General features: G+C 37.2%; 2 protein-coding genes and 3 pseudogenes across 3 annotated transcripts in view; 4 read left to right on the top strand and 1 right to left on the bottom strand.

Moving 5' to 3' along the window:
- The window catches only part of LOC139942542 (nucleoporin NUP35-like), an 87,196-nt gene that overhangs the window by 33,030 nt on the left and 30,846 nt on the right, over positions 1-23,320 (bottom strand). The window lies entirely within an intron of this gene.
- On the top strand, positions 7,842-13,531 carry LOC139943364 (microfibril-associated glycoprotein 4 pseudogene; annotated as a pseudogene).
- LOC139943148 (ryncolin-2-like) lies at positions 15,888-16,880 on the top strand. Its single transcript, XM_071939964.1, has one exon. The coding sequence runs from the start codon at positions 15,894-15,896 to the stop codon at positions 16,878-16,880; it is 987 nt and encodes a 328-aa protein (XP_071796065.1). The 5' UTR covers positions 15,888-15,893.
- On the top strand, positions 19,107-20,481 carry LOC139943363 (microfibril-associated glycoprotein 4 pseudogene; annotated as a pseudogene).
- On the top strand, positions 21,809-22,795 carry LOC139943161 (microfibril-associated glycoprotein 4 pseudogene; annotated as a pseudogene).

Raw genomic sequence — 23,320 nt, 5'->3', positions numbered from 1 at the left:
GTTTTTAAACTGAAATAATCACCAGTGTGTGTTGTTTAAATATTTTACGAAGCAGAAGTCAACTTTGTGGACTGGAAAGTCAAAAAATTATTGTTTTTACCTGGATGACAAAAACAATATCGGAAATGTTCAACTGAGTGTTTAAGAAAAGACTTTTTTTTTAAAATAATATTCCCTTTTAATCTTACTTGTTTTCTTAATCTCAATGTATACCTTAGATTAGTGAAAAAAAAAAATCATCTTTTGAACAACTTTGACATTCACTCATCCACGCCCAATTTTAAAACGATGAAAGTTAACAAAGTCAACTTTATGGACTGGTAGAATTTACCCCCCAAAAATGTATGATCTGGATGATTTTTTTTTATCAGAGTTCAACAGAGTAATTTACATGTAGAAAGGAATTTTTGGAAATGTTATTTCTCCTTTAAATTTTCAACTACATGTAATTGTCCTAAGCTCATTTGTATGGATTTGAAGATAGAATTAGTGATTAAGACAAAAATCACTTTTTGAATGACTACGAACATTTACACATCCAGGGAAAAATTTCAGAAGAATGAAAACCAGTTAAACATTATGAACCATGCCGCAACAAAAAGTGTCATGATCGAGCGGTCTGAGCATCAAACTTAAAATCTAATGATGATTTTCTCAAGAGTGTGGGTTCAAATCCCGGTCGTGTTATTTGTTTTCTTTGCCAAGACATTTAACATTAAATTTATCCTGTTCACCAGGAGTACAATGGTACCGGTGAGTGTGGCCACTGTACATGTTGTTGTGAATAATTAGCAACCTGGGCAACAATTTGTCCACAGTCGGAGAGAAATACTTGCAAAGATCAGTAGAAGATCAAAAGTGTTTTTAAACTGAAATAATCACCAGTATGTGTTGTTTAAATATTTTACGAAGCAGAAGTCAACTTTGTGGACTGGAAAGTCAAAACGATTATTGTTTTTACCTGGATGACAAAAACAATATCGGAAATGTTCAACTGAGTGTTTAAGAAAAGACTTTTTTTTTTAAATAATATTCCCTCTTAATCTTACTTGTTTTCTTAATCTCAATGTATACCTTAGATTAGTGAAAAAAAAAAATCATCTTTTGAACAACTTTGACATTCACTCATCCACGGCCAATTTTAAAACGATGAAAGTTAACAAAGTCAACTTTATGGACTGGTAGAATTTACCCCCAAAAAATGTATGATCTGGATGATTTTTTTTTATCAGAGTTCAACAGAGTAATTTACATGTAGAAAGGAATTTTTGGAAATGTTATTTCTCCTAAATTTTCAACTACATGTAATTGTCCTAAGCTAATTTGTATGGATTTAAAGATAGAATTAGTGATTAAGACAAAAAACACTTTTTGAATGACTACGAACATTCACACATCCAGGGACAAATTTCAGAAGAATGAAAACCAATTAAACATTATGAACCATGCCACAACAAAAAGTGCCATGATCGAGCGGTCTGAGCATCAAAAGTGTGGGTTCAAATCCCGGTCGTGTTATTTGTTTTCTTTGCCAAGACATTTAACATTAAATTTATCCTGTTCACCAGGAGTACAATGGTACCGGTGAGTGTGGCCACTGTACATGTACATGTTGTTGTGAATAATTAGCAACCTGGGCAACAATTTGTCCACATTCGGAGAGAAATACTTGCAAAGATCAGTAGAAGAGCAAAAGTGTTTACTGAAAGAATCACTCAGTGTTGTTTGTTTAAATATTTTACGAAGCAAAAGTCAACTTTGTGGACTGGAAAGTCAAAAAATTATTGTTTTTACCTGGATGACAAAAACAATGTCGGAAATGTTCAACTGAGTGTTTAAGAAAAGACTTTTTTTTTTTAAATAATATTCCCTTTTAATTTTACTTGTTTTCTTACTCTCAATGTATACCTTAGATAGTGAAAAAAAAAATCATCTTTTGAACAACTTTGACATTCACTCATCCACGGCCAATTTTACAACGATGAAAGTTAACAAAGTCAACTTTATGGACTGGTAGAATTTACCCCCAAAAAATGTATGATCTGGATGATTTTTTTTTATCAGAGTTCAACAGAGTAATTTACATGTAGAATGGAATTTTTTGAAATGTTATTTCTCCTTTAAATTTTCAACTACATGTAATTGTCCTAAGCTCATTTGTATGGATTTGAAGATAGAATTAGTGATTAAGACAAAAATCACTTTTTGAATGACTACGAATATTCACACATCCAGGGAAAAATTTCAGAAGAATGAAAACCAATTAAACATTATGAACCATGCCGCAACAAAAAGTGTCATGATCGAGCGGTCTGAGCTTCAAACTTAAAATCTAATGATGATTTTCTCAGAGTGTGGGTTCAAATCCCGGTCGTGTTATTTGTTTTCTTTGCCAAGACATTTAACATTAAATTTATCCTGTTCACCAAATGTACAATGGTATCTGTGAGTGTGGCCACTGTACATGTTGTTGTGAATAATTAGCAACCTGGGCAACAATTTGTCCACAGTCGGAGAGAAATACTTGCAAAGATCAGTAGAAGATCAAAAGTGTTTTTAAACTGAAATAATCACCAGTGTGTGTTGTTTAAATATTTTACGAAGCAGAAGTCAACTTTGTGGACTGGAAAGTCAAAACGATTATTGTTTTTACCTGGATGACAAAAACAATATCGGAAATGTTCAACTGAGTGTTTAAGAAAAGACTTTTTTTTTTAAATAATATTCCGTTTTAATCTTACTTGTTTTCTTAATCTCAATGTATACCTTAGATAGTGAAAAAAAAAAATCATCTTTTGAACAACTTTGACATTCACTCATCCACGGCCAATTTTAAAACGATGAAAGTTAACAAAGTCAACTTTATGGACTGGTAGAATTTACCCCCAAAAAATGTATGATCTGGATGATTTTTTTTTATCAGAGTTCAACAGAGTAATTTACATGTAGAAAGGAATTTTTGGAAATGTTATTTCTCCTTTAAATTTTCAACTACATGTAATTGTCCTAAGCTCATTTGTATGGATTTGAAGATAGAATTAGTGATTAAGACAAAAATCACTTTTTGAATGATTACGAACATTTACACATCCAGGGAAAAATTTCAGAAGAATGAAAACCAGTTAAACATTATGAACCATGCCGCAACAAAAAGTGTCATGATCGAGCGGTCTGAGCATCAAACTTAAAATCTAATGATGATTTTCTCAAGAGTGTGGGTTCAAATCCCGGTCGTGTTATTTGTTTTCTTTGCCAAGACATTTAACATTAAATTTATCCTGTTCACCAGGAGTACAATGGTACCGGTGAGTGTGGCCACTGTACATGTTGTTGTGAATAATTAGCAACCTGGGCAACAATTTGTCCACAGTCGGAGAGAAATACTTGCAAAGATCAGTAGAAGATCAAAAGTGTTTTTAAACTGAAATAATCACCAGTGTGTGTTGTTTAAATATTTTACGAAGCAGAAGTCAACTTTGTGGACTGGAAAGTCAAAACGATTATTGTTTTTACCTGGATGACAAAAACAATATCGGAAATGTTCAACTGAGTGTTTAAGAAAAGACTTTTTTTTTTAAATAATATTCCGTTTTAATCTTACTTGTTTTCTTAATCTCAATGTATACCTTAGATAGTGAAAAAAAAAAATCATCTTTTGAACAACTTTGACATTCACTCATCCACGGCCAATTTTAAAACGATGAAAGTTAACAAAGTCAACTTTATGGACTGGTAGAATTTACCCCCAAAAAATGTATGATCTGGATGATTTTTTTTTATCAGAGTTCAACAGAGTAATTTACATGTAGAAAGGAATTTTTGGAAATGTTATTTCTCCTTTAAATTTTCAACTACATGTAATTGTCCTAAGCTCATTTGTATGGATTTGAAGATAGAATTAGTGATTAAGACAAAAATCACTTTTTGAATGATTACGAACATTTACACATCCAGGGAAAAATTTCAGAAGAATGAAAACCAGTTAAACATTATGAACCATGCCGCAACAAAAAGTGTCATGATCGAGCGGTCTGAGCATCAAACTTAAAATCTAATGATGATTTTCTCAAGAGTGTGGGTTCAAATCCCGGTCGTGTTATTTGTTTTCTTTGCCAAGACATTTAACATTAAATTTATCCTGTTCACCAGGAGTACAATGGTACCGGTGAGTGTGGCCACTGTACATGTTGTTGTGAATAATTAGCAACCTGGGCAACAATTTGTCCACAGTCGGAGAGAAATACTTGCAAAGATCAGTAGAAGATCAAAAGTGTTTTTAAACTGAAATAATCACCAGTATGTGTTGTTTAAATATTTTACGAAGCAGAAGTCAACTTTGTGGACTGGAAAGTCAAAACGATTATTGTTTTTACCTGGATGACAAAAACAATATCGGAAATGTTCAACTGAGTGTTTAAGAAAAGACTTTTTTTTTTAAATAATATTCCGTTTTAATCTTACTTGTTTTCTTAATCTCAATGTATACCTTAGATAGTGAAAAAAAAAAATCATCTTTTGAACAACTTTGACATTCACTCATCCACGGCCAATTTTAAAACGATGAAAGTTAACAAAGTCAACTTTATGGACTGGTAGAATTTACCCCCAAAAAATGTATGATCTGGATGATTTTTTTTTATCAGAGTTCAACAGAGTAATTTACATGTAGAAAGGAATTTTTGGAAATGTTATTTCTCCTTTAAATTTTCAACTACATGTAATTGTCCTAAGCTCATTTGTATGGATTTGAAGATAGAATTAGTGATTAAGACAAAAATCACTTTTTGAATGATTACGAACATTTACACATCCAGGGAAAAATTTCAGAAGAATGAAAACCAGTTAAACATTATGAACCATGCCGCAACAAAAAGTGTCATGATCGAGCGGTCTGAGCATCAAACTTAAAATCTAATGATGATTTTCTCAAGAGTGTGGGTTCAAATCCCGGTCGTGTTATTTGTTTTCTTTGCCAAGACATTTAACATTAAATTTATCCTGTTCACCAGGAGTACAATGGTACCGGTGAGTGTGGCCACTGTACATGTTGTTGTGAATAATTAGCAACCTGGGCAACAATTTGTCCACAGTCGGAGAGAAATACTTGCAAAGATCAGTAGAAGATCAAAAGTGTTTTTAAACTGAAATAATCACCAGTATGTGTTGTTTAAATATTTTACGAAGCAGAAGTCAACTTTGTGGACTGGAAAGTCAAAACGATTATTGTTTTTACCTGGATGACAAAAACAATATCGGAAATGTTCAACTGAGTGTTTAAGAAAAGACTTTTTTTTTTAAATAATATTCCGTTTTAATCTTACTTGTTTTCTTAATCTCAATGTATACCTTAGATAGTGAAAAAAAAAAATCATCTTTTGAACAACTTTGACATTCACTCATCCACGGCCAATTTTAAAACGATGAAAGTTAACAAAGTCAACTTTATGGACTGGTAGAATTTACCCCCCAAAAATGTATGATCTGGATGATTTTTTTTTATCAGAGTTCAACAGAGTAATTTACATGTAGAAAGGAATTTTTGGTAATGTTATTTCTCCTTTAAATTTTCAACTACATGTAATTGTCCTAAGCTCATTTGTATGTATTTGAAGATAGAATTACATCAATTGGTGAATAAAACAAAAATCCCTTTATGAATGACTATGACATGTATGAGTTCATTCAATTGTCTAGTGCCAATTCTAGAAGAATGAAAATCCATAAAGGCATGATGATCCATGCCACAACAAAAAGTGTAAAGTAGCATCCCCTTAAGGTGATTCCCTGGCTGCCGCTTCCCAGGTTGTTTTGTAACTTACGTGCGATCCCTGGCTACCTGGCAGTTAAAGGTTGAATTTGAATGGCTTCTGACTGGCACCCCGAACAAAGATAGTTTTTTTTTTTTTTTTTTTTTTTGGGGGGGGGTCTTTGTTTTCACGGGGAGTGACTGGACATGTTTATCTATAATTTAAGATAATTACCTGAGTGGCGATTTTTACATGCGTGTTAATGGTGTGAGATACAGCCCTTTCCACATGCACAACTTACCAGTGTCCAGTGTCCAGTGTCTTTAAATAATCGATAGGTCTCAATTCTTGTGAAAAACATGAATGTTTTCTACACCTGTTTTAATATCTCGTTGCTGTGGAAACGGTGACGTCATTGGGTGGAGCTGAATGCATGCAATTGTTTGCGAGCAAAGATTTGGTTCATTTGATCTGGGAGACTATAGTACAAAGTAACTGCAGTATCGGGACAGTTTTCCACTGACAGTTAATGGGGACAAAAACATTTTCTCTCTGGTACATTTTTCGAAAAGAAAATCTTCAAATATTCATCATGGAAGTTACGATCATAATTGTGGCTCTTAGTTTGATGGTACAAATCGACCAGAGTGCAAGTCAAAGACGATTCATTGAAACGTTTACTTGGCCGAAAACCGAGCCTTACTGAATCATGTGTTTCAGTGGAAGACTGTATCTACTCCTGTGATCTGTGGACGAGACTGCTCTATGGATCCACAGTGTGCATCATTCAACTATCACATCATAAGAGGTATTTGTGTGTTGAATAACCATTTAGCCACTGGACCGCCCAGCCACCTAAAGCGATACACTGTATTATGCGGTTGGAGGAATTATTAATTTGTCTCTTCACAGTTTACTTGACGAAGCTAAGGATGATGAAATAATTTAGCACTTACCCAGCAAAACGCTTATTAGTAAACACAAAGGAAACTGTATTTATCATTCATGGTGATATTGTCGAAAACTTATGCCTTCGCAAATAATCAGCATTGAGCCAGGTAAAAACCTTGAAAAGCTATTGTATCCATTTTGTCATTATACAAAAATAATCGCCATAAATATTACCGTAGGTTTTTTATTGTTCCCCAATGAGGACTTGTACAAATATTACCGAAAGGGTCAAAAATTGTGCGTTTAATTATAAATAATAAGCCTTGGCTATCTTTAAAAAATTTGAACTACGATTTCAGTAAAGTTACTGCATGAATCTTGAAAAGAAAAACAAAATTATTTCGGCCAACTCGGGCGGTGCAGGGACTAGAGGGATAATGCCAGCAGAGCTCAAAGCCCCGATGACTTTGTTGCGATTCAAGGGAGTGCCTGCTATCATGACAACTTGGACGCTTTGTCATTTTCACTACCCAGCACTAGTACATGTAGTTGTCTGGAGTTGTATCAAGCTGGTTACCGCATCAATGGTTTATACACCATCTTTCCTACAAGTCTGACTGATGGGTTAAAGGTTTACTGTGATATGGAGACAGATGGAGGAGGCTGGATCGTGTTTCAGAGGAGACAAGACGGCTCTGTTGACTTTAACCGTACCTGGGCCGAATACCAATCTGGGTTTGGTAATGTACAGAATGAGTTCTGGTTGGGGAATGATATCCTGCGTGACCTCACTGGATCAGGTCAATGGCGTCTCAGAGTAGATATGGAAGATTGGAAGTCCAATAAATCTTGGGCATCAGTTGCGTGGGTGATTATCAATTAATCAGTAGGTCTCATGACTTGTGAAAACTGTCATTGTTTTCTATGCTTTTGTTAGCATGATTTGTCGCCAAGACTATTACATGGTCGGGTGGGTGTTGGTTTGTTTTGTTAGTATCTCATTGCTGTGGAAACGGTGACGTCAGTGGGTGGAGCTTACTGCATAGAAAACGTTGGCGACCAAAGATTTGGTTCATTTGATCCGTCTGTGTCAAAGAGTAACTGTCAGTGTCAGGACAACTTTCCATCGACAGTAAAGGGGGAAAACAAACTGCTCAATGTCTTCTCTCTGATACTTGAAAATAGAATCCACGAACATTCATCATGGAAGTTATGATCACAATCTTGGTTCTGATTTTGATGGTACAAATCTGCCATAGTGCAAGTCAACAACGATTCATCGAAACGTTCTACCACAGAATCCCCACTGAAGTTGCGCAGCGCTTACCTGTAAAGTTTTATAGGCCTATTGTAAATATTGTTTGTGCAGTCCACACAACTTAACTCAACTTTAAGGTCTGCCCTTTGTCATGGCGAATACAATGCTTGAGCTGGGCTAATAACTCTCATTAAGGGCTGCCAATTAACTTGAAGTCTAATGAATATTTTTGGAAGTCCATTATTTACCAAAACAGAATCCCCACTGCAGTTGCGCAGCGCTTACCTGTAAAGTTTTATAGGCCTATTGTAAATATTGTTTGTGCAGTCCACACAACTTAACTCAACTTTAAGGTCTGCCCTTTGTCATGGCGAATACAATGCTTGAGCTGGGCTAATAACTCTCATTAAGGGCTGGCAATTAGTTTGAAGTCTAATGAATATTTTAGGAAGTCCCTTAATTAGGGGGGCCTACCGAAACGTAATCTGAACTGAAGTTGAGCAGTGTTACCTGTAAAGTATTATATTGGTAATATTGATTGTGCGGTCCACTCAACTTATCTCAACTTGAAGGTCCGCCATTTGTCATGGCAAATACAATGCCTAAGGTACATGTAGGCTAATTACTCTCATTAACCATTTAGCCACTGGACCGCCCAGCCGCCTATCGATATACTGTAGTGGTAGGAGGAAACCTTGCTAGCTTGTGTTTGTAGGAAAAAAAGAACATCAAAAGAATCCTCGATAGTCATTATTAAGCTAATGAAGCTAATGATGGTGAAATAATTTAGCTATTACCCCAACAAGACGCTCATAGTAAACACAAAGGAAACTGTATTTCTTCATCATTCATGATAATATTGTCGAAAACTCACGCCTTCGCATTTAATCAGTATAATCATTGAGTCAGATAAAAGCCTTGAAAAGCTATTGAGTCCATTTTATCCTTACAAACAAATATTCGCCATTAAAATTACCGTAGCCGTTTAACGAGAGACATATATTGTTCTCATGCGAACTTGTACTTTTATACAAATATCAAGGTTCAAATTGTGCACAACAATTAAGCTGCGGCTATCTTTTAAAATTTGAACTACGATGCCAGTAATATACTGCAAGAATCTTGAAGTATTTGTCTTCAGGAAAATCGGGCGGTGCAGGGACTAGAGGGTTAAGGGCTGCCAATTAACTTGAAGTCTAATGAATATTTTTGGAAGTCCATTAATTACCAAAACAGAATGCCCACTGAAGTCGCGCAGCGCATACCTGTAAAGTTTTATAGGCCTATTGTAAATATTGTTTGTGCAGTCCGTTCAACTTATCTCAACTTGAAGGTCCGCCCATGGTCATGGCGAATACAAAGCTATTAATGTAGGCTAATTATACTCTCAATACCGGCTTCCAATTAATTTGAAGTCTAATAAATGTTTTTGGAAGTTCCTTATTTAACAAATGTTATCTGAACTGAAGTTAGGCAGTGCAACCTGTAAAGTATTATTGTTATAATATTGATTGTGCGGTCCCCTCGACTTAACTCAACTTGAGGGTCCGCCCATGGTCATGGCGAATACAAAGCTATATGTAGGCTAATTAACTCTCAATACTGACTTCCAATTAAGTGAAGTTTAATGAATATTTTAGGAAGTTCCTTAATTACCAATCGTAATCTGAACTGAAGTTAGGCAGTGCTACCTGTAAAGTATTATTGTTTAAATATTGATTAGCAAAACAGAATCCCCACTGAAGTTGCGCAGCGCATACATGTAAAGATTTATAGGCCTATTGTAAATATTGTTTGTGCAGTGCAGTCCAAACAACCATCTCAATTTAATGAAGATTCAGCTATTATTATTAATATCATCATTATTACTAATAATAAGGTCTGGCATTTGTGATTGCATGCTCTACCGAATTGCCTCTAGCCTGGATATTATGTACAATGAAAGGACCTGAATTATAAGAACTTTATAGAAACGTTATTGCCAAGGTTTTCAATAGGCAACAGTTGTATTAGTTTTGATTGAAAGTTATTGCAGTTGCAACTTATTAATCTTGAACGAGAACAGTTCAGCCAATCACAGATGATGCTGGCGTTTTTCTCTGAGCTTTTAGTTTGTGTGGTGTTTTTTTCTTTCTCTCTCTCATTGCTCTGGAAACAGTGACGTCAATGGGTGGAGCTTACTGCGCTAAAATTGGTCGCCACTCAAAGATTTGGTTCATTTGATCCGTCTGTGTCAAAGAGTAACTGTCACTGTCAGGACAACTTTCCAACGACAGTTAAGCAGGTAAAATAAACATTTTTGAAAATAGAATCCATGAACATTCATCATGGGAGTAATGACCATAATCTTGTTGCTGATCTTGATTGTACAAACCTGTCATGGTGAAAACCCCAAAAGGTTTATCGAAACGTTCTACGAAAGCGTTGTTGGAACATGAATTGATTGACTTGTTGAACTGGAAGAGGGTTTTTTTCGCTGTAAGAAATGCCCCGAGACTCTCCATATGAACACAGAGATCAAGAACACATCAACAGTAGGTTCTTTAATTATGTTTAACATCATCAATGTTTTAAAAAAGGAAGGAAAAAAGGTTAACAAAAACTACAACGAAAACAGCAGTATATTTAACCAGCATTCTAAAGTTGATTTCTATTCAGTAGGCCTATACCAACATCGGAAAAATAAAATCATAATATGGACGTTTGACTATTGCAGTAAGATGACAAATTATCATACATGTATTGTAGATAGAATGTTCTTCATTGTTACCTTCTGAAAGGGATTGATCAATGTATTTGCCAACAATAAGCAAGACCACATGAAAGTTTGATAACACATTTTTAAGAACCCATTTCTGTTTACCTTTTGTCACATCATTACTTTGTTTTTGCTCAAAATCCTCTTAATTCAGTCTAGGAAAAAGAAAATCATTTAGTGAGTTAAAATGTCAACTTATCTTTGTTTTTATAATGTTCTATTTAAAAAAATATCATATATACACTGTACATGTACATGAAGTAACTTTTCAAAATGGAAGGCTTTGGTCATTGCCAAATCAGATCAAGGAATATTTGGCTCTGGTTAAATAGGGAACTTATGGATAAGTTTGAAAAAGGTGAGAAGAAAAAAAAACATGGAGGAGTAATTAACTTTTCTTTACAAACCCTTTCAAAAAAATATAGGTTCCTGCCACACCACAGTTAATAACCAGATTGTACACTAAAGTGGCATAGGACTTCCTACAGTCGTATTTTAGGAAGTCCCTTAAAGGCACTGGGCACGTTTGGAATTAGTCAAAGACCAGTGTTCTCACTTGGTGTATCCCAACATAAGCATAAAACAACAAGCCTGTGAAACTTTAAACTCAATTGGTCATCGAAGTTGCGAGAAAATTGTGAGAAAAAAACACCCTTGTTGGACGAATGAGTGTGCTTTTAGAGGAAAAAGACTTCTGGCTAGAAGTCTTTTATTATTTTAGTGAGCAATTATCTCTTTCTTAAAAACTACGTTACTTCAGAGGGAGTCGTTTACCAGCTCTCCAATGCTCGTTACCAAGTCAGTTTTTAAGTTAATATTAATTTTGTTTTGAGTAATTACCAAACGTGTACCTTTCCTTTAATTGCCCAAACGTTGCCTACACTGAAATCGCATAGGGCTTACCTGTCAAGTATTATATTGTAATTATTGATTGTACGGTCCACACGACCATCTCAACCTGAAGGTCTTGCCCAAGCACTCTTTTTTCTCTCCATTGAGTGAGAAATTACCTCTTTCTTAAAAACTACGTTACTTCAGAGGGAGTCGTCGTTTACCACAATTTTTTATACTATCAACAGCTCTCCAATGCTCGTTACCAAGTCAGTTTTTAAGTTAATATCAATTTTGTTTTGAGTAATTACCAAACGTGTACCTTTCCTTTAATTGCCCAAACGTTGCCTACACTGAAATCGCATAGGGCTTACCTGACAAGTATTATATTGTAATTATTGATTGTACGGTCCACACGACCATCTCAACCTGAAGGTCTTGCCCAAGCACTCTTTTTTCTCTCCATTGAGCTGCCGGTAAATTCAAAGTCTTAGTATTTTAGGATGTCCCTTAACAGCCAAAACATTGCCCACACTGAAATCACGTAGGGCACCTGTAAAGTATTATATTGTAAGTATTGATTACGCGGTCCACACGACCATCCAAACCAGAAGGTCTGGCCATTGTGATGGAAAGTATTTAGCCTAAGCATGGTGATGGAATACAATGAAGGGCTTAAATTATAGAAACGTTACTGCCAAGATTTTCACTAGGCAAGGGTATTAGTCTTTAAAAATATTACAGACGTCAGCAAGTAATCTTGAGCGAGAAGAGCACAGCCAATCAAAACCCACCACAAATGATGATGGCGATTGTCTCCAAGTTTTTGGTTTGTGTTTTTTCTTTTTTCTTTTTCTTTTTTCTCTCTCATTACTGTGGAAATGGTGACGTCAATGGGTGGAGCTTGCTGCATAACAATTGGTTGCAACGAAAGATTTGGTTCATTTGATCCGTCTGTGTCAAAACGTAACTGTCAGTGTCAGGACTAGTTTCCACTGACATTTAAGGAGGAAAAATAACAACAAATATTCCCTCTGATAGAATCCACAAACATTCATCATGGAAGTTACTATGTTCCTAATCTTGGTTCTGATCTTGATGGTACAAACCTGCCAGAGTGAAAACCCACGATTCATCGAAACGTTCTACTTGGCTGAAAACCGAGCCTTACAGAATCATGTGTTTCAGTGGAAGACTGTATCTTCTCCTGTAATATGTGGGAGAGACTGCTCTATGGATCCACAGTGTGCATCATTCAACTATCACATCATAAGAGGTATCTGTGTGTTGAATAATGCCAGCAGAGCTCACAGCCCTGATGACTTTGTTGAGATTCAGGGTAGTGCCTACTTTGATGACAACTTGGACACTTTGTCATTTCCACTACCCAGCACTACAAGTTACAGCAGTTGTCTGGAGTTGCACCAAGCTGGTTACCGCATCAATGGTTTATACACCATCTTTCCTACAAGTCTGACTGATGGGTTACAGGTTTACTGTGATATGGAGACAGATGGAGGAGGCTGGATCGTGTTCCAGAGGAGACAAGATGGCTCTGTTATCTTTTACCGTTCCTGGGCTGAATACCAATCAGGTTTTGGTGATCTGCAGAAAGAGTTCTGGCTGGGGAATGATATCCTGCGTGACCTTACTGGATCAGGTCAATGGGAGCTCAGAGCAGATATTGAAGATTGGCAGTCCAACACAGCTTGGGCGTCCTATGGTGGGTTTGCTGTTACAGGTGACAAGTACACTCTCCAGGTTGGTTCATATGATGCTCAGAGTACAGCAGGTGATTCAATGGCAGTTCATAATGGCCAATCATTCACAACAAAGGATCAGGACAATGATGCAAAGTCTAATGGCAATTGTGCCCAGCGATATGAAGGTGCCTGGTGGTTTAATGCTTGCTTTTATGCTCATCTGAATGGTAAATATTATCCACAGGGAGACGTGTCATATGGACAGGGAATACAATGGGGCAGCTGGAAAGGATTTTACTACTCCCTGAAGAAATGCAGCATGAAAATACGGCAAGTTTTGTAACTATCAACTCATTGACCAGGGACAGGGAACGGTATGGAATGACTGGAGTGGGGATTATTACTCTCTCAAGAAATGCAGCATGAACCTCTCACAAGTAATTTAACTCAAAACACTTACTCCGGGTTGTTGGAACTTCAACTGATTGACTTGTTGAACTGGAAGAGGGTTTTTTTCGCTGTAAGAAATGCCCCGAGACTCTCCATACGAACACAGAGATCAAGAACACATCAATGGTAGGATTTTTAATCATGTTTAACATCATTAATGTTTTAAAAAAGGAAGGAAAAAAGCGTTAACAAAAACTACAACGAAAACCTTCACAGCAGTATATTAAACCAGCATTCTAAAGTTGATTTCTATTCAGTAGGCCTTTACCAACATTGGAAAAATAAAATCATTATATGGACTGTTTGACTATTGCAATAAGATGACAAATCATCATACATGTATTGTAGATAGAATGTTCTTTATTGGTTACCTTTAATGTATCTGAAAGAGATTGATCAATGTATTTGCCAACAATAAGCAAGACCACATGAGAGTTTGATAACACATTTTTAAGAACCCATTTCTTTTGAACTTTTGTCACATCAACGTCTTTGTTTTTGCTCAAAATCCTCTTGATTCAGTCTAGGAAAAAGAAAAATCATTTAGTGAGTTACAATGTCAACTTATCTACACTAATCTTTGTTTTTATAAATGTTCTATTTACAAAAATATCATATACATGAAGTAACTTTTCAAAATGGAAGGCTTGGCTCATTGCCTAATCAGATCAAGGAATAATTGGCTCTGGTTAAATAGGGAACTTATGGATTTTGAAAAAGGTGAGAAGAAAAAAAAACATGGAGGAGTAATTAACTTTTCTTTACAAACCCTTTCAAAAAAATATAGGCTCCTGCCACACCACAGTTAATAACCAGATTGTACACTAAAGTGGCATAGGACTTCCTACAGTTGTATTTTAGGAAGTCCCTTAAAGGCACTGTACACGTTTGGTATTAGTCAAAGACCAGTGTTCTCACTTGGTGTATCCCGACATAAGCATAAAATGACAAGCTTGTGAAAATTTGAGCTCAATTGGTCTTCGAAGTTGCGAGAAAATGGTGAGAAAAAAAACACCCTTGTTGGATGAATGAGTGTGCTTTTAGAGGAATAACAGACTTCTGGCTAGAAGTCTTTTATTATTTTAGTGAGCAATTATCTCTTTCTTAAAAACTACGTTACTTCAGAGGGAGTCGTTTACCAGCTCTCCAATGCTCGTTACCAAGTCAGTTTTTAAGTTAATATTAATTTTGTTTTGAGTAATTACCAAACGTGTACCTTTCCTTTAATTGCGCAAACGTTGCCTACACTGAAATCGCATATAGGGCTTACCTGTCAAGTATTATATTGTAATTATTGATTGTACGGTCCACACGACCATCTCAACCTGAAGGTCTTGCCCAAGCACTCTTTTTTCTCTCCATTGAGTGAGAAATTACCTCTTTCTTAAAAACTACGTTACTTCAGAGGGAGTCGTCGTTTACCACAATTTTTTATACTATCAACAGCTCTCCAATGCTCGTTACCAAGTCAGTTTTTAAGTTAATATTAATTTTGTTTTGAGTAATTACCAAACGTGTACCTTTGCTTTAATTGCCCAAACGTTGCCTACACTGAAATCGCATAGGGCTTACCTGTCAAGTATTATATTGTAATTATTGATTGTACGGTCCACACGACCATCTCAACCTGAAGGTCTTGCCCAAGCACTCTTTTTTCTCTCCATTGAGCTGCCGGTAAATTCAAAGTCTTAGTATTTTAGGATGTCCCTTAACAGCCAAAACATTGCCCACACTGAAATCACGTAGGGCACCTGTAAAGTATTATATTGTAAGTATTGATTATACGGTCCACACGACCATCCAAACCAGGAGGTCTGGCCATTGTGAATGAAAGTATTTAGCCTAAGCATGGTGATGGAATACAATGAAGGGCTTAAATTATAGAAACGTTACTGCCAAGATTTTCAATATGCAAGGGTATTAGTCTTAAAAAATATTACAGACGTCAGCAAGTAATCTTGAGCGTGAAGAGCACAGCCAATCAAAACCCACCACAAATGATGATGGCGATTGTCTCCAAGTTTTTGGTTTGTGTTTTTTTTTTTCTTTTTCTTTTTTCTCTCTCATTACTGTGGAAATGGTGACGTCAATGGGTGGAGCTTGCTGCATAACAATTGGTTGCAACGAAAGATTTGGTTCATTTGATCCGTCTGTGTCAAAACGTAACTGTCAGTGTCAGGACTAGTTTCCACCGACATTTAAGGAGGAAAAATAACACCAAATATTCTCTCTGATAGAATCCACAAACATTCATCATGGAAGTTACTATGTTCCTAATCTTGGTTCTGATCTTGATGGTACAAACCTGCCAGAGTGAAAACCCACGATTCATCGAAACGTTCTACTTGGCTGAAAACCGAGCCTTACTGAATCATGTTTTTCAGTGGAAGACTGTATCTTCTCCTGTGATCTGTGGGCGAGACTGCTCTATGGATCCACAGTGTGCATCATTCAACTATCACATCATAAGAGGTATTTGTGAGTTGAATAATGCCAGCAGAGCTCACAGCCCTGGTGATTTAGTTGAGATTCAAGGAAGTGCCTACTTTGATGACAACTTGGACACTATGTCATTTTCGCTTCCCAGCACTACAATTTACAGCAGTTGTCTGGAGTTGTATCAAGCTGGTTATCGCATCAATGGTGTGTACACAATCTTTCCTACAAGTGTGACTGATGGGTTACAGGTTTACTGTGATATGGAGACAGATGGAGGAGGCTGGATCGTGTTTCAGAGGAGACAAGATGGCTCTGTTGACTTTTACCGTACCTGGGCTGAATACCAATCTGGGTTTGGTGATCTACAGAATGAGTTCTGGTTGGGGAATGATATCCTGCATGACCTTACTGGATCAGGTCAATGGGAGCTCAGAGTAGATATGGAAGATTGGCAGTCCAACACATCGTGGGCTTCTTATGGTGAGTTTGCTGTTACAGGTGACAAGTACACTCTCCAGGTTGGTTCATATGATGCTCAGAGTACAGCAGGTGATTCAATGGCATGGCATGATGGCCAACCATTCTCAACAAAGGATCAGAAAAATGATGCAAGGTCTGATTACAATTGTGCTGAGCGATTTGAAGGTGCCTGGTGGTTTTTTGGTTGCTTTAATGCTCATCTGAACGGTAAATACTATCCACAGGGAGAGGTGTCACATGCACATGGAATACAATGGGAAGCGTGGAAAGAAAATGACTACTCCCTGAAGCAGTGCAGCATGAAAATACGGCAAGTTTTGTAAGTATCAACCCATTGACCAGGGACAGGGAATAAAATGGAATGACTGGAGTAGGGATTATTAATTACTCCATCAAATAATGCAGCATGAAAATACGGCAAGTTTTGTAACTATCTACCCATTGACCAGGGACACTAATAAAGTGGAATGACTGGAGTGGGGATTATTACTCTCTCAAGAAATGCAGCATGAAAATAGGGCAATTTATTTAACCTTTAATTCTTACCCCACGTTAATGGAACATGAATTGATTGACTTGTTGAACTGGAAGAGTTTTTTCCTCGCTGTAAGAAATGCCCCAAGACTCTCCATACGAACACAGAGATCACAAAGACATCAAAGGTAGGCCTTTTTTAATAAGGGAATCAATGTGTGATGAAGAGGTTTTCAAGAAGTGGTTTAAACCCGCACCGATCGGGTAAACAACTCCTTATAATAAGGGAATGATGTGGGCATACCGCGTATAGCGTGATGTGGCACAACTGTCCTGGTCACTGCTCTCGACCATTAGGAATGAAAAAACCCTCTTATACGCACAGGTGCAAGCATGCATGTCATGCCCATGTTATAACACTTTTTACTGGTGTTAAATCATCCGTTCAAACAACACCTCGTGATGCCCTTTAGACCAATCAGAATGGATAAACTGTCTTAGGTATTCATGAATCATGTTTAACATCATCAATGTTTTAAGAAAGGAAGGAAAAAAAGGTAAACAAAAACTATGACGAAAACCTTTACAGCGATATAACCATCATTCTCAAGTTGATTTCTATTCAGTAGGCCTATACCAACATCGGAAATATAAAATCATTATATATATTAGATATATGGACTGTTTGACTATTGCAATAAGATGACAAATCATCATACATGTATTGTAGATAGAATGTTCTTCATTGGTTACCTTTAATGTATCTGAAAGGGATTGATCAATGTATTTGCCAACAATAAGCAAGACCACATGAAAGTTTGATGACACATTTTTAAGAACCCATTTCTTTTGACCTTTTTTCACATCATTACTTTGTTTTTGCTAAAAATCCTCTTGATTCAGTCTCGGAAAAAGAAAATCATTTAGTGAGTTACAATGTCAACTTATCTTTGTTTTTATAATGTTCTATTTAAACAAATATCATATATAAATGTACATGAAATAACTTTTCAAAATGGAAGGCTTGGCTCATTGCCTAACCAGATCAAGGAATATTTGGCTCTGGCTAAATAGGAAACTTAATATGGATTTTTAAAAAAAGTGAGAATAAAAAAACATGGAGGAGTAATTAACTTTTCTTTACAAACCCTTTCAAAAAAATATAGGTTCCTGCCACACCACAGTTAATAACCAGATTGTACACTAAAGTGGCATAGGACTTCTTACAGTTGTATTTTAAGCGTCCCTTAAAGGCATTGGGCATGTTTGGTATTAGTCAAAGACCAGTGTTCTCACTTGGTGTATCCCATCATAAGCATAAAATGACAAGCCTGTGAAAATTTGAGCTCAATTGGTCATCAAAGTTGCGAGAAAATGGTGAGAAAAAAACACCCTTGTTGGACGAATGAGTGTGCTTTTAGAGGAAAAAGACTTCTGGCTAAAGTCTTTTATTATTTTAGTGAGCAATTATCTCTTTCTTAAAAACTACGTTACTTCAGAGGGAGTCATTTACCAGCTCTCCAATGCTCGTTACCAAGTCAGTTTTTAAGTTAATATTAATTTTGTTTTGAGTAATTACCAAACGTGTACCTTTCCTTTAATTGCCCAAACGTTGCCTACACTGAAATCGCATATAGGGCTTACCTGTCAAGTATTATATTGTAATTATTGATTGTACGGTCCACACGACCATCTCAACCTGAAGGTCTTGCCCAAGCACTCTTTTTTCTCTCCATTGAGCTGCCGGTAAATTCAAAGTCTTAGTATTTTAGGAAGTCCCTTTAATGCCAAAACGCTGCCCACACTGAAATCACGTAGGGCACCTGTAAAGTATTATATTGTAAGTATTGATTATACGGTCCGCACGACCATCCAAACCAGGAGGTCTGGCCATTGTGAATGAAAGTATTTAGCCTAAGCATGGCAATGGAAAACAATGAAGGGCTTAAATTATAGAAACGTTACTGCCAAGATTTTCAATATGCAAGGGTATTAGTCTTAAAAAATATTACAGACGTCAGCAAGTAATCTTGAGCGTGAAGAGCACAGCCAATCAAAACCCACCACAAATGATGATGGCGATTGTCTCCAAGTTTTTGGTTTGTGTAGGGTTTCTTTTTCTTTTTCTTTTTTCTCTCTCATTACTGTGGAAATGGTGACGTCAATGGGTGGAGCTTGCTGCATAACAATTGGTTGCAACGAAAGATTTGGTTCATTTGATCCGTCTGTGTCAAAACGTAACTGTCCGTGTCAGGACTAGTTTCCACCGACATTTAAGGAGGAAAAATAACACCAAATATTCTCTCTGATAGAATCCACAAACATTCATCATGGAAGTTACTATGTTCCTAATCTTGGTTCTGATCTTGATGGTACAAACCTGCCAGAGTGAAAACCCACGATTCATCGAAACGTTCTACTTGGCTGAGAACGGAGCCTTACTGAATCATGTGTTTGAGTGGAAGACTGTATCTTCTCCTGTGATCTGTGGGCGAGACTGCTCTATGGATCCACAGTGTGCATCATTCAACTATCACATCATAAGAGGTAGTTGTGAGTTGAATAATGCCAGCAGAGCTCACAGCCCCGATGACTTTGTTGAGATTCAAGGAAGTGCCTACTTTGATGACAACTTGGACACTTTGTCATTTTCGCTACCCAGCACTACAAGTTACAGCAGTTGTCTGGAGTTGTATCAAGCTGGTTACCGCATCAATGGTTTATACACCATCTTTCCTACAAGTCTGACTGATGGGTTACAGGTTTACTGTGATATGGAGACAGATGGAGGAGTCTGGATCATGTTCCAGAGGAGACAAGATGGCTCTGTTGACTTTTGCCGTACCTTGGTTCTGACCTTGATGGTACAAACCTGCAAGGGTGAAAACCAACGATTCATCGAAATGTTCTACTTGGCTGAAAACAGAGCCTTACTGAATCATGTGTTTGAGTGGAAGACTATATCTTCTCCTGTGATCTCCATACCAATCTGGGTTTGGTGATCTGCAGAATGAGTTCTGGTTGGGGAATGATATCCTGCGTGACCTCACTGGATCAGGTCAATGGGAGCTCAGAGCAGATATTGAAGATTGGCAGTCCAATACCGCTTGGGCTTCTTATGGTGAGTTTGCTGTTACAGGTGACAAGTACACTCTCCATGTTGGTTCATACATGTACGATGCTCAGAGTACAGCAGGTGATTCAATGGCATGGCATGATGGTTAATGATTCTCAACAAAGGATCAGGAAAATGATCCAATGTCTGGTTACCATTGTGCCAAGCTATATGAAGGTGCCTGGTGGTTCAATCAGGGCTTTTATTCTCATCTGAACGGTAAATACTATCCACAGGGAGAGGTGTCACATGCACATGGAATACAATGGGAAGCGTGGAAAGGAAATGACTACTCCCTGAAGCAGTGCAGCATGAAAATACGGCAAGTTTTGTAACTATCAACCCATTGACCAGGGACAGGGAATAAGATGGAACAACTGGAGTGGGGATTATTAGTCCATGAAGAAATGCAGCATGGAAATATGGCAAGTTATTTACCCTTTAACTCTTACTCAAGCATTGTTGGAACATAAATTGATTGACTTGTTGAACTGGAAAAGTTGTTCTTCGCTGTAAGAAATGCCCCAAAACTCTCCATATGAACACAGAGATTACAAACACATCAACAGTAGGATTTTTAATCACGTTTAACATCATCAATTTTTTTTAAAAGGGAGAAAAAGAGTAAAAAAAAATTAAAGACACTGGACACTATTGGTAATTGTCAAAGACCAGTCTTCTCACTTGGTGTATCTCAACATATGCATAAAACAATCATGACATTGCCTAACATGATGGTGTAATCAAGGCTAGCATGATAGGAGCACGCCTTTCTCTGCAACTCCTTATCAATTAAAAACCTTAATTGTGCAATTTGGTTGTCACTCAACAAGTAATTATATTACATAAAGGGGGAAACGTGTTGCACGGAAGGTCAAGTTTAGTTTGGTCTAGATAGACTTGCCAGAGAATGCTCATGAATATTCATGTCATTGCCTAATATGATGGTGTAATCAAGGTTAGCTTGGAAGGAGCACACCCTCTGCTAGGCCTCAACTAATTAAGACGTTATATAGTGCTATTTGGTTGTCACTCAACAGTTAATTACATTACATTCAGGAGAAACATGTTGCACAGGAGGTCAGGTCCATTTTGGTCAAGAAATAGACTTGCCAGCGAACGCTAATAAAAATATTCATGACATTGCCTGAAAGGACCAATCAAATGCTACAAAGTAATGTTGTTTACTAGTTACCATGGGTTACCATTCAGTTACCATTAGTAACAGCACTGACGCACTACACTTCACTGTACCTTCAAAATAACCAAACTCCACTGATCCTCATCACTTCAGTAAAGAAACAACCGATAAAAGGACGTCAAAATACTGTAGGCAGAGAGTATAGGGTTGACTGAAATCCAAAATAACCAAACTTCACTGATCCTCATCATTTCAGTATTAAGAAACAACGGATGAAAGGACGTCAAGATACTACAGGCAGAGAGTCTTAAGGTTGACTGAAATCCAAAACAACCAAACTCCATTGATCCTCATCATTTCAGTAAAAGAAACAACGGATGAAAGGACATCAAGATACTGCAGGCACAGAGTATAAGGCTGACTGAAATCTAACTTTTGTAGTTTTCATTCTTGAAGTACAGTTCACTTCAGGATTTGTTACGATTTAAATGCATTTAACAGTCTTAAACTACAGCTTCATCATGATAATTATCGTCGCATCCCTGTTTCTGACTTTCATGGCACAAACCTATCAGAGTGAGACTCTGCAAAAAGTTACTAAGGATTTCTACTTGGCTGAAAACCGAGCCTTACTGAATCATGTGTTTGAATGGAAGACTGTATCTTCTCCTGTGATATGTGGGCGAGACTGCTCTATGGATCCACAGTGTGCATCATTCAACTATCACATCATAAGAGATATTTGTGAGTTGAACAATGGCAGCAGAGCTCACAGCCCTGATGACTTTGTTGAGATTCAAGGAAGTGCTTACTATGATGACAACTTGGACACTTTGTCATTTTCGCTACCCAGCACTACAAGTTATAGCAGTTGTCTGGAGTTGTATCAAGCTGGTTACCGCATCAATGGTTTATACACCATCTTTCCTACAAGTCTGACTGATGGGTTACAGGTTTACTGTGATATGGAGACAGATGGAGGAGGCTGGATCGTGTTCCAGAGGAGACAAGATGGCTCAGTAGACTTTGACCGTACCTGGGCTGATTACCAATCTGGGTTTGGTGATCTACAGAATGAGTTCTGGTTGGGGAATGATATCCTGCGTGACCTCACTGGATCAGGTCAATGGGAGCTCAGAGTAGATATGGAAGATTGGCAGTCCAATACCGCTTGGGCTTCTTATGGTGAGTTTGCTGTTACAGGTGACAAGTACACTCTCCAGGTTGGTTCATATGATGCTCAGAGTACAGCAGGTGATTCAATGGCACACCATAATGGCCAACCATTCTCAACAAAGGATCAGAACAATGATCCAGTGTCTTATGTAAATTGTGCTGAGCAATATGAAGGTGCCTGGTGGTTTATTGGTTGCTTTTATGCTCATCTGAACGGTAAATACTATCCACAGGGATATGTGTCACATGCACATGGAATACAATGGGGCAGCTGGAAAGGATTTTACTACTCCCTGAAGAAATGCAGCATGAAAATACGGCAAGTTTTGTAACTATCAACCCATTGACCAGGGACAGGGAATAAAATGGAATGACTGGAGTGGGGATTATTAATTACTCCATCAAATAATGCAGCATGAAAATACGGCAAGTTTTGTAACTATCAACCCATTGACCAGGGACAGGGAATAAAATGGAATGACTGGAGTGGGGATTATTAATTACTCCATCAAATAATGCAGCATGAAAATACGGCAAGTTTTGTAACTATCAACCCATTGACCAGGGACAGGGAATAAAATGGAATGACTGGAGTGGGGATTACTAATCCCTCAAGAAATACACAATGAAAACACAAGAAGTAATTTAAACTCAAACTCATACCCAAAGTGTTGTTTGAACATGAATTGAGTGACTTGTTGGACTTGAAAGGTTATTTTCTTCGCTGTGAAAAATGCCAGAGACTCTAAATGTGAACACAGAGATCACTAGAACAGCGAAGCTCCATGGCGAGCTGCCGATCGCCAGATAGAACCAATGACTGACAGAAAAACCAATCAATTGATCAACTGATGGTC

Source organism: Asterias amurensis, chromosome 10 (genome assembly GCF_032118995.1).
Source record: "Asterias amurensis chromosome 10, ASM3211899v1".
Taxonomy (NCBI): domain Eukaryota; kingdom Metazoa; phylum Echinodermata; class Asteroidea; order Forcipulatida; family Asteriidae; genus Asterias; species Asterias amurensis.
Note: the sequence above shows the minus strand (reverse complement) of the source record. Positions and strands in the feature narration are given on the sequence as shown.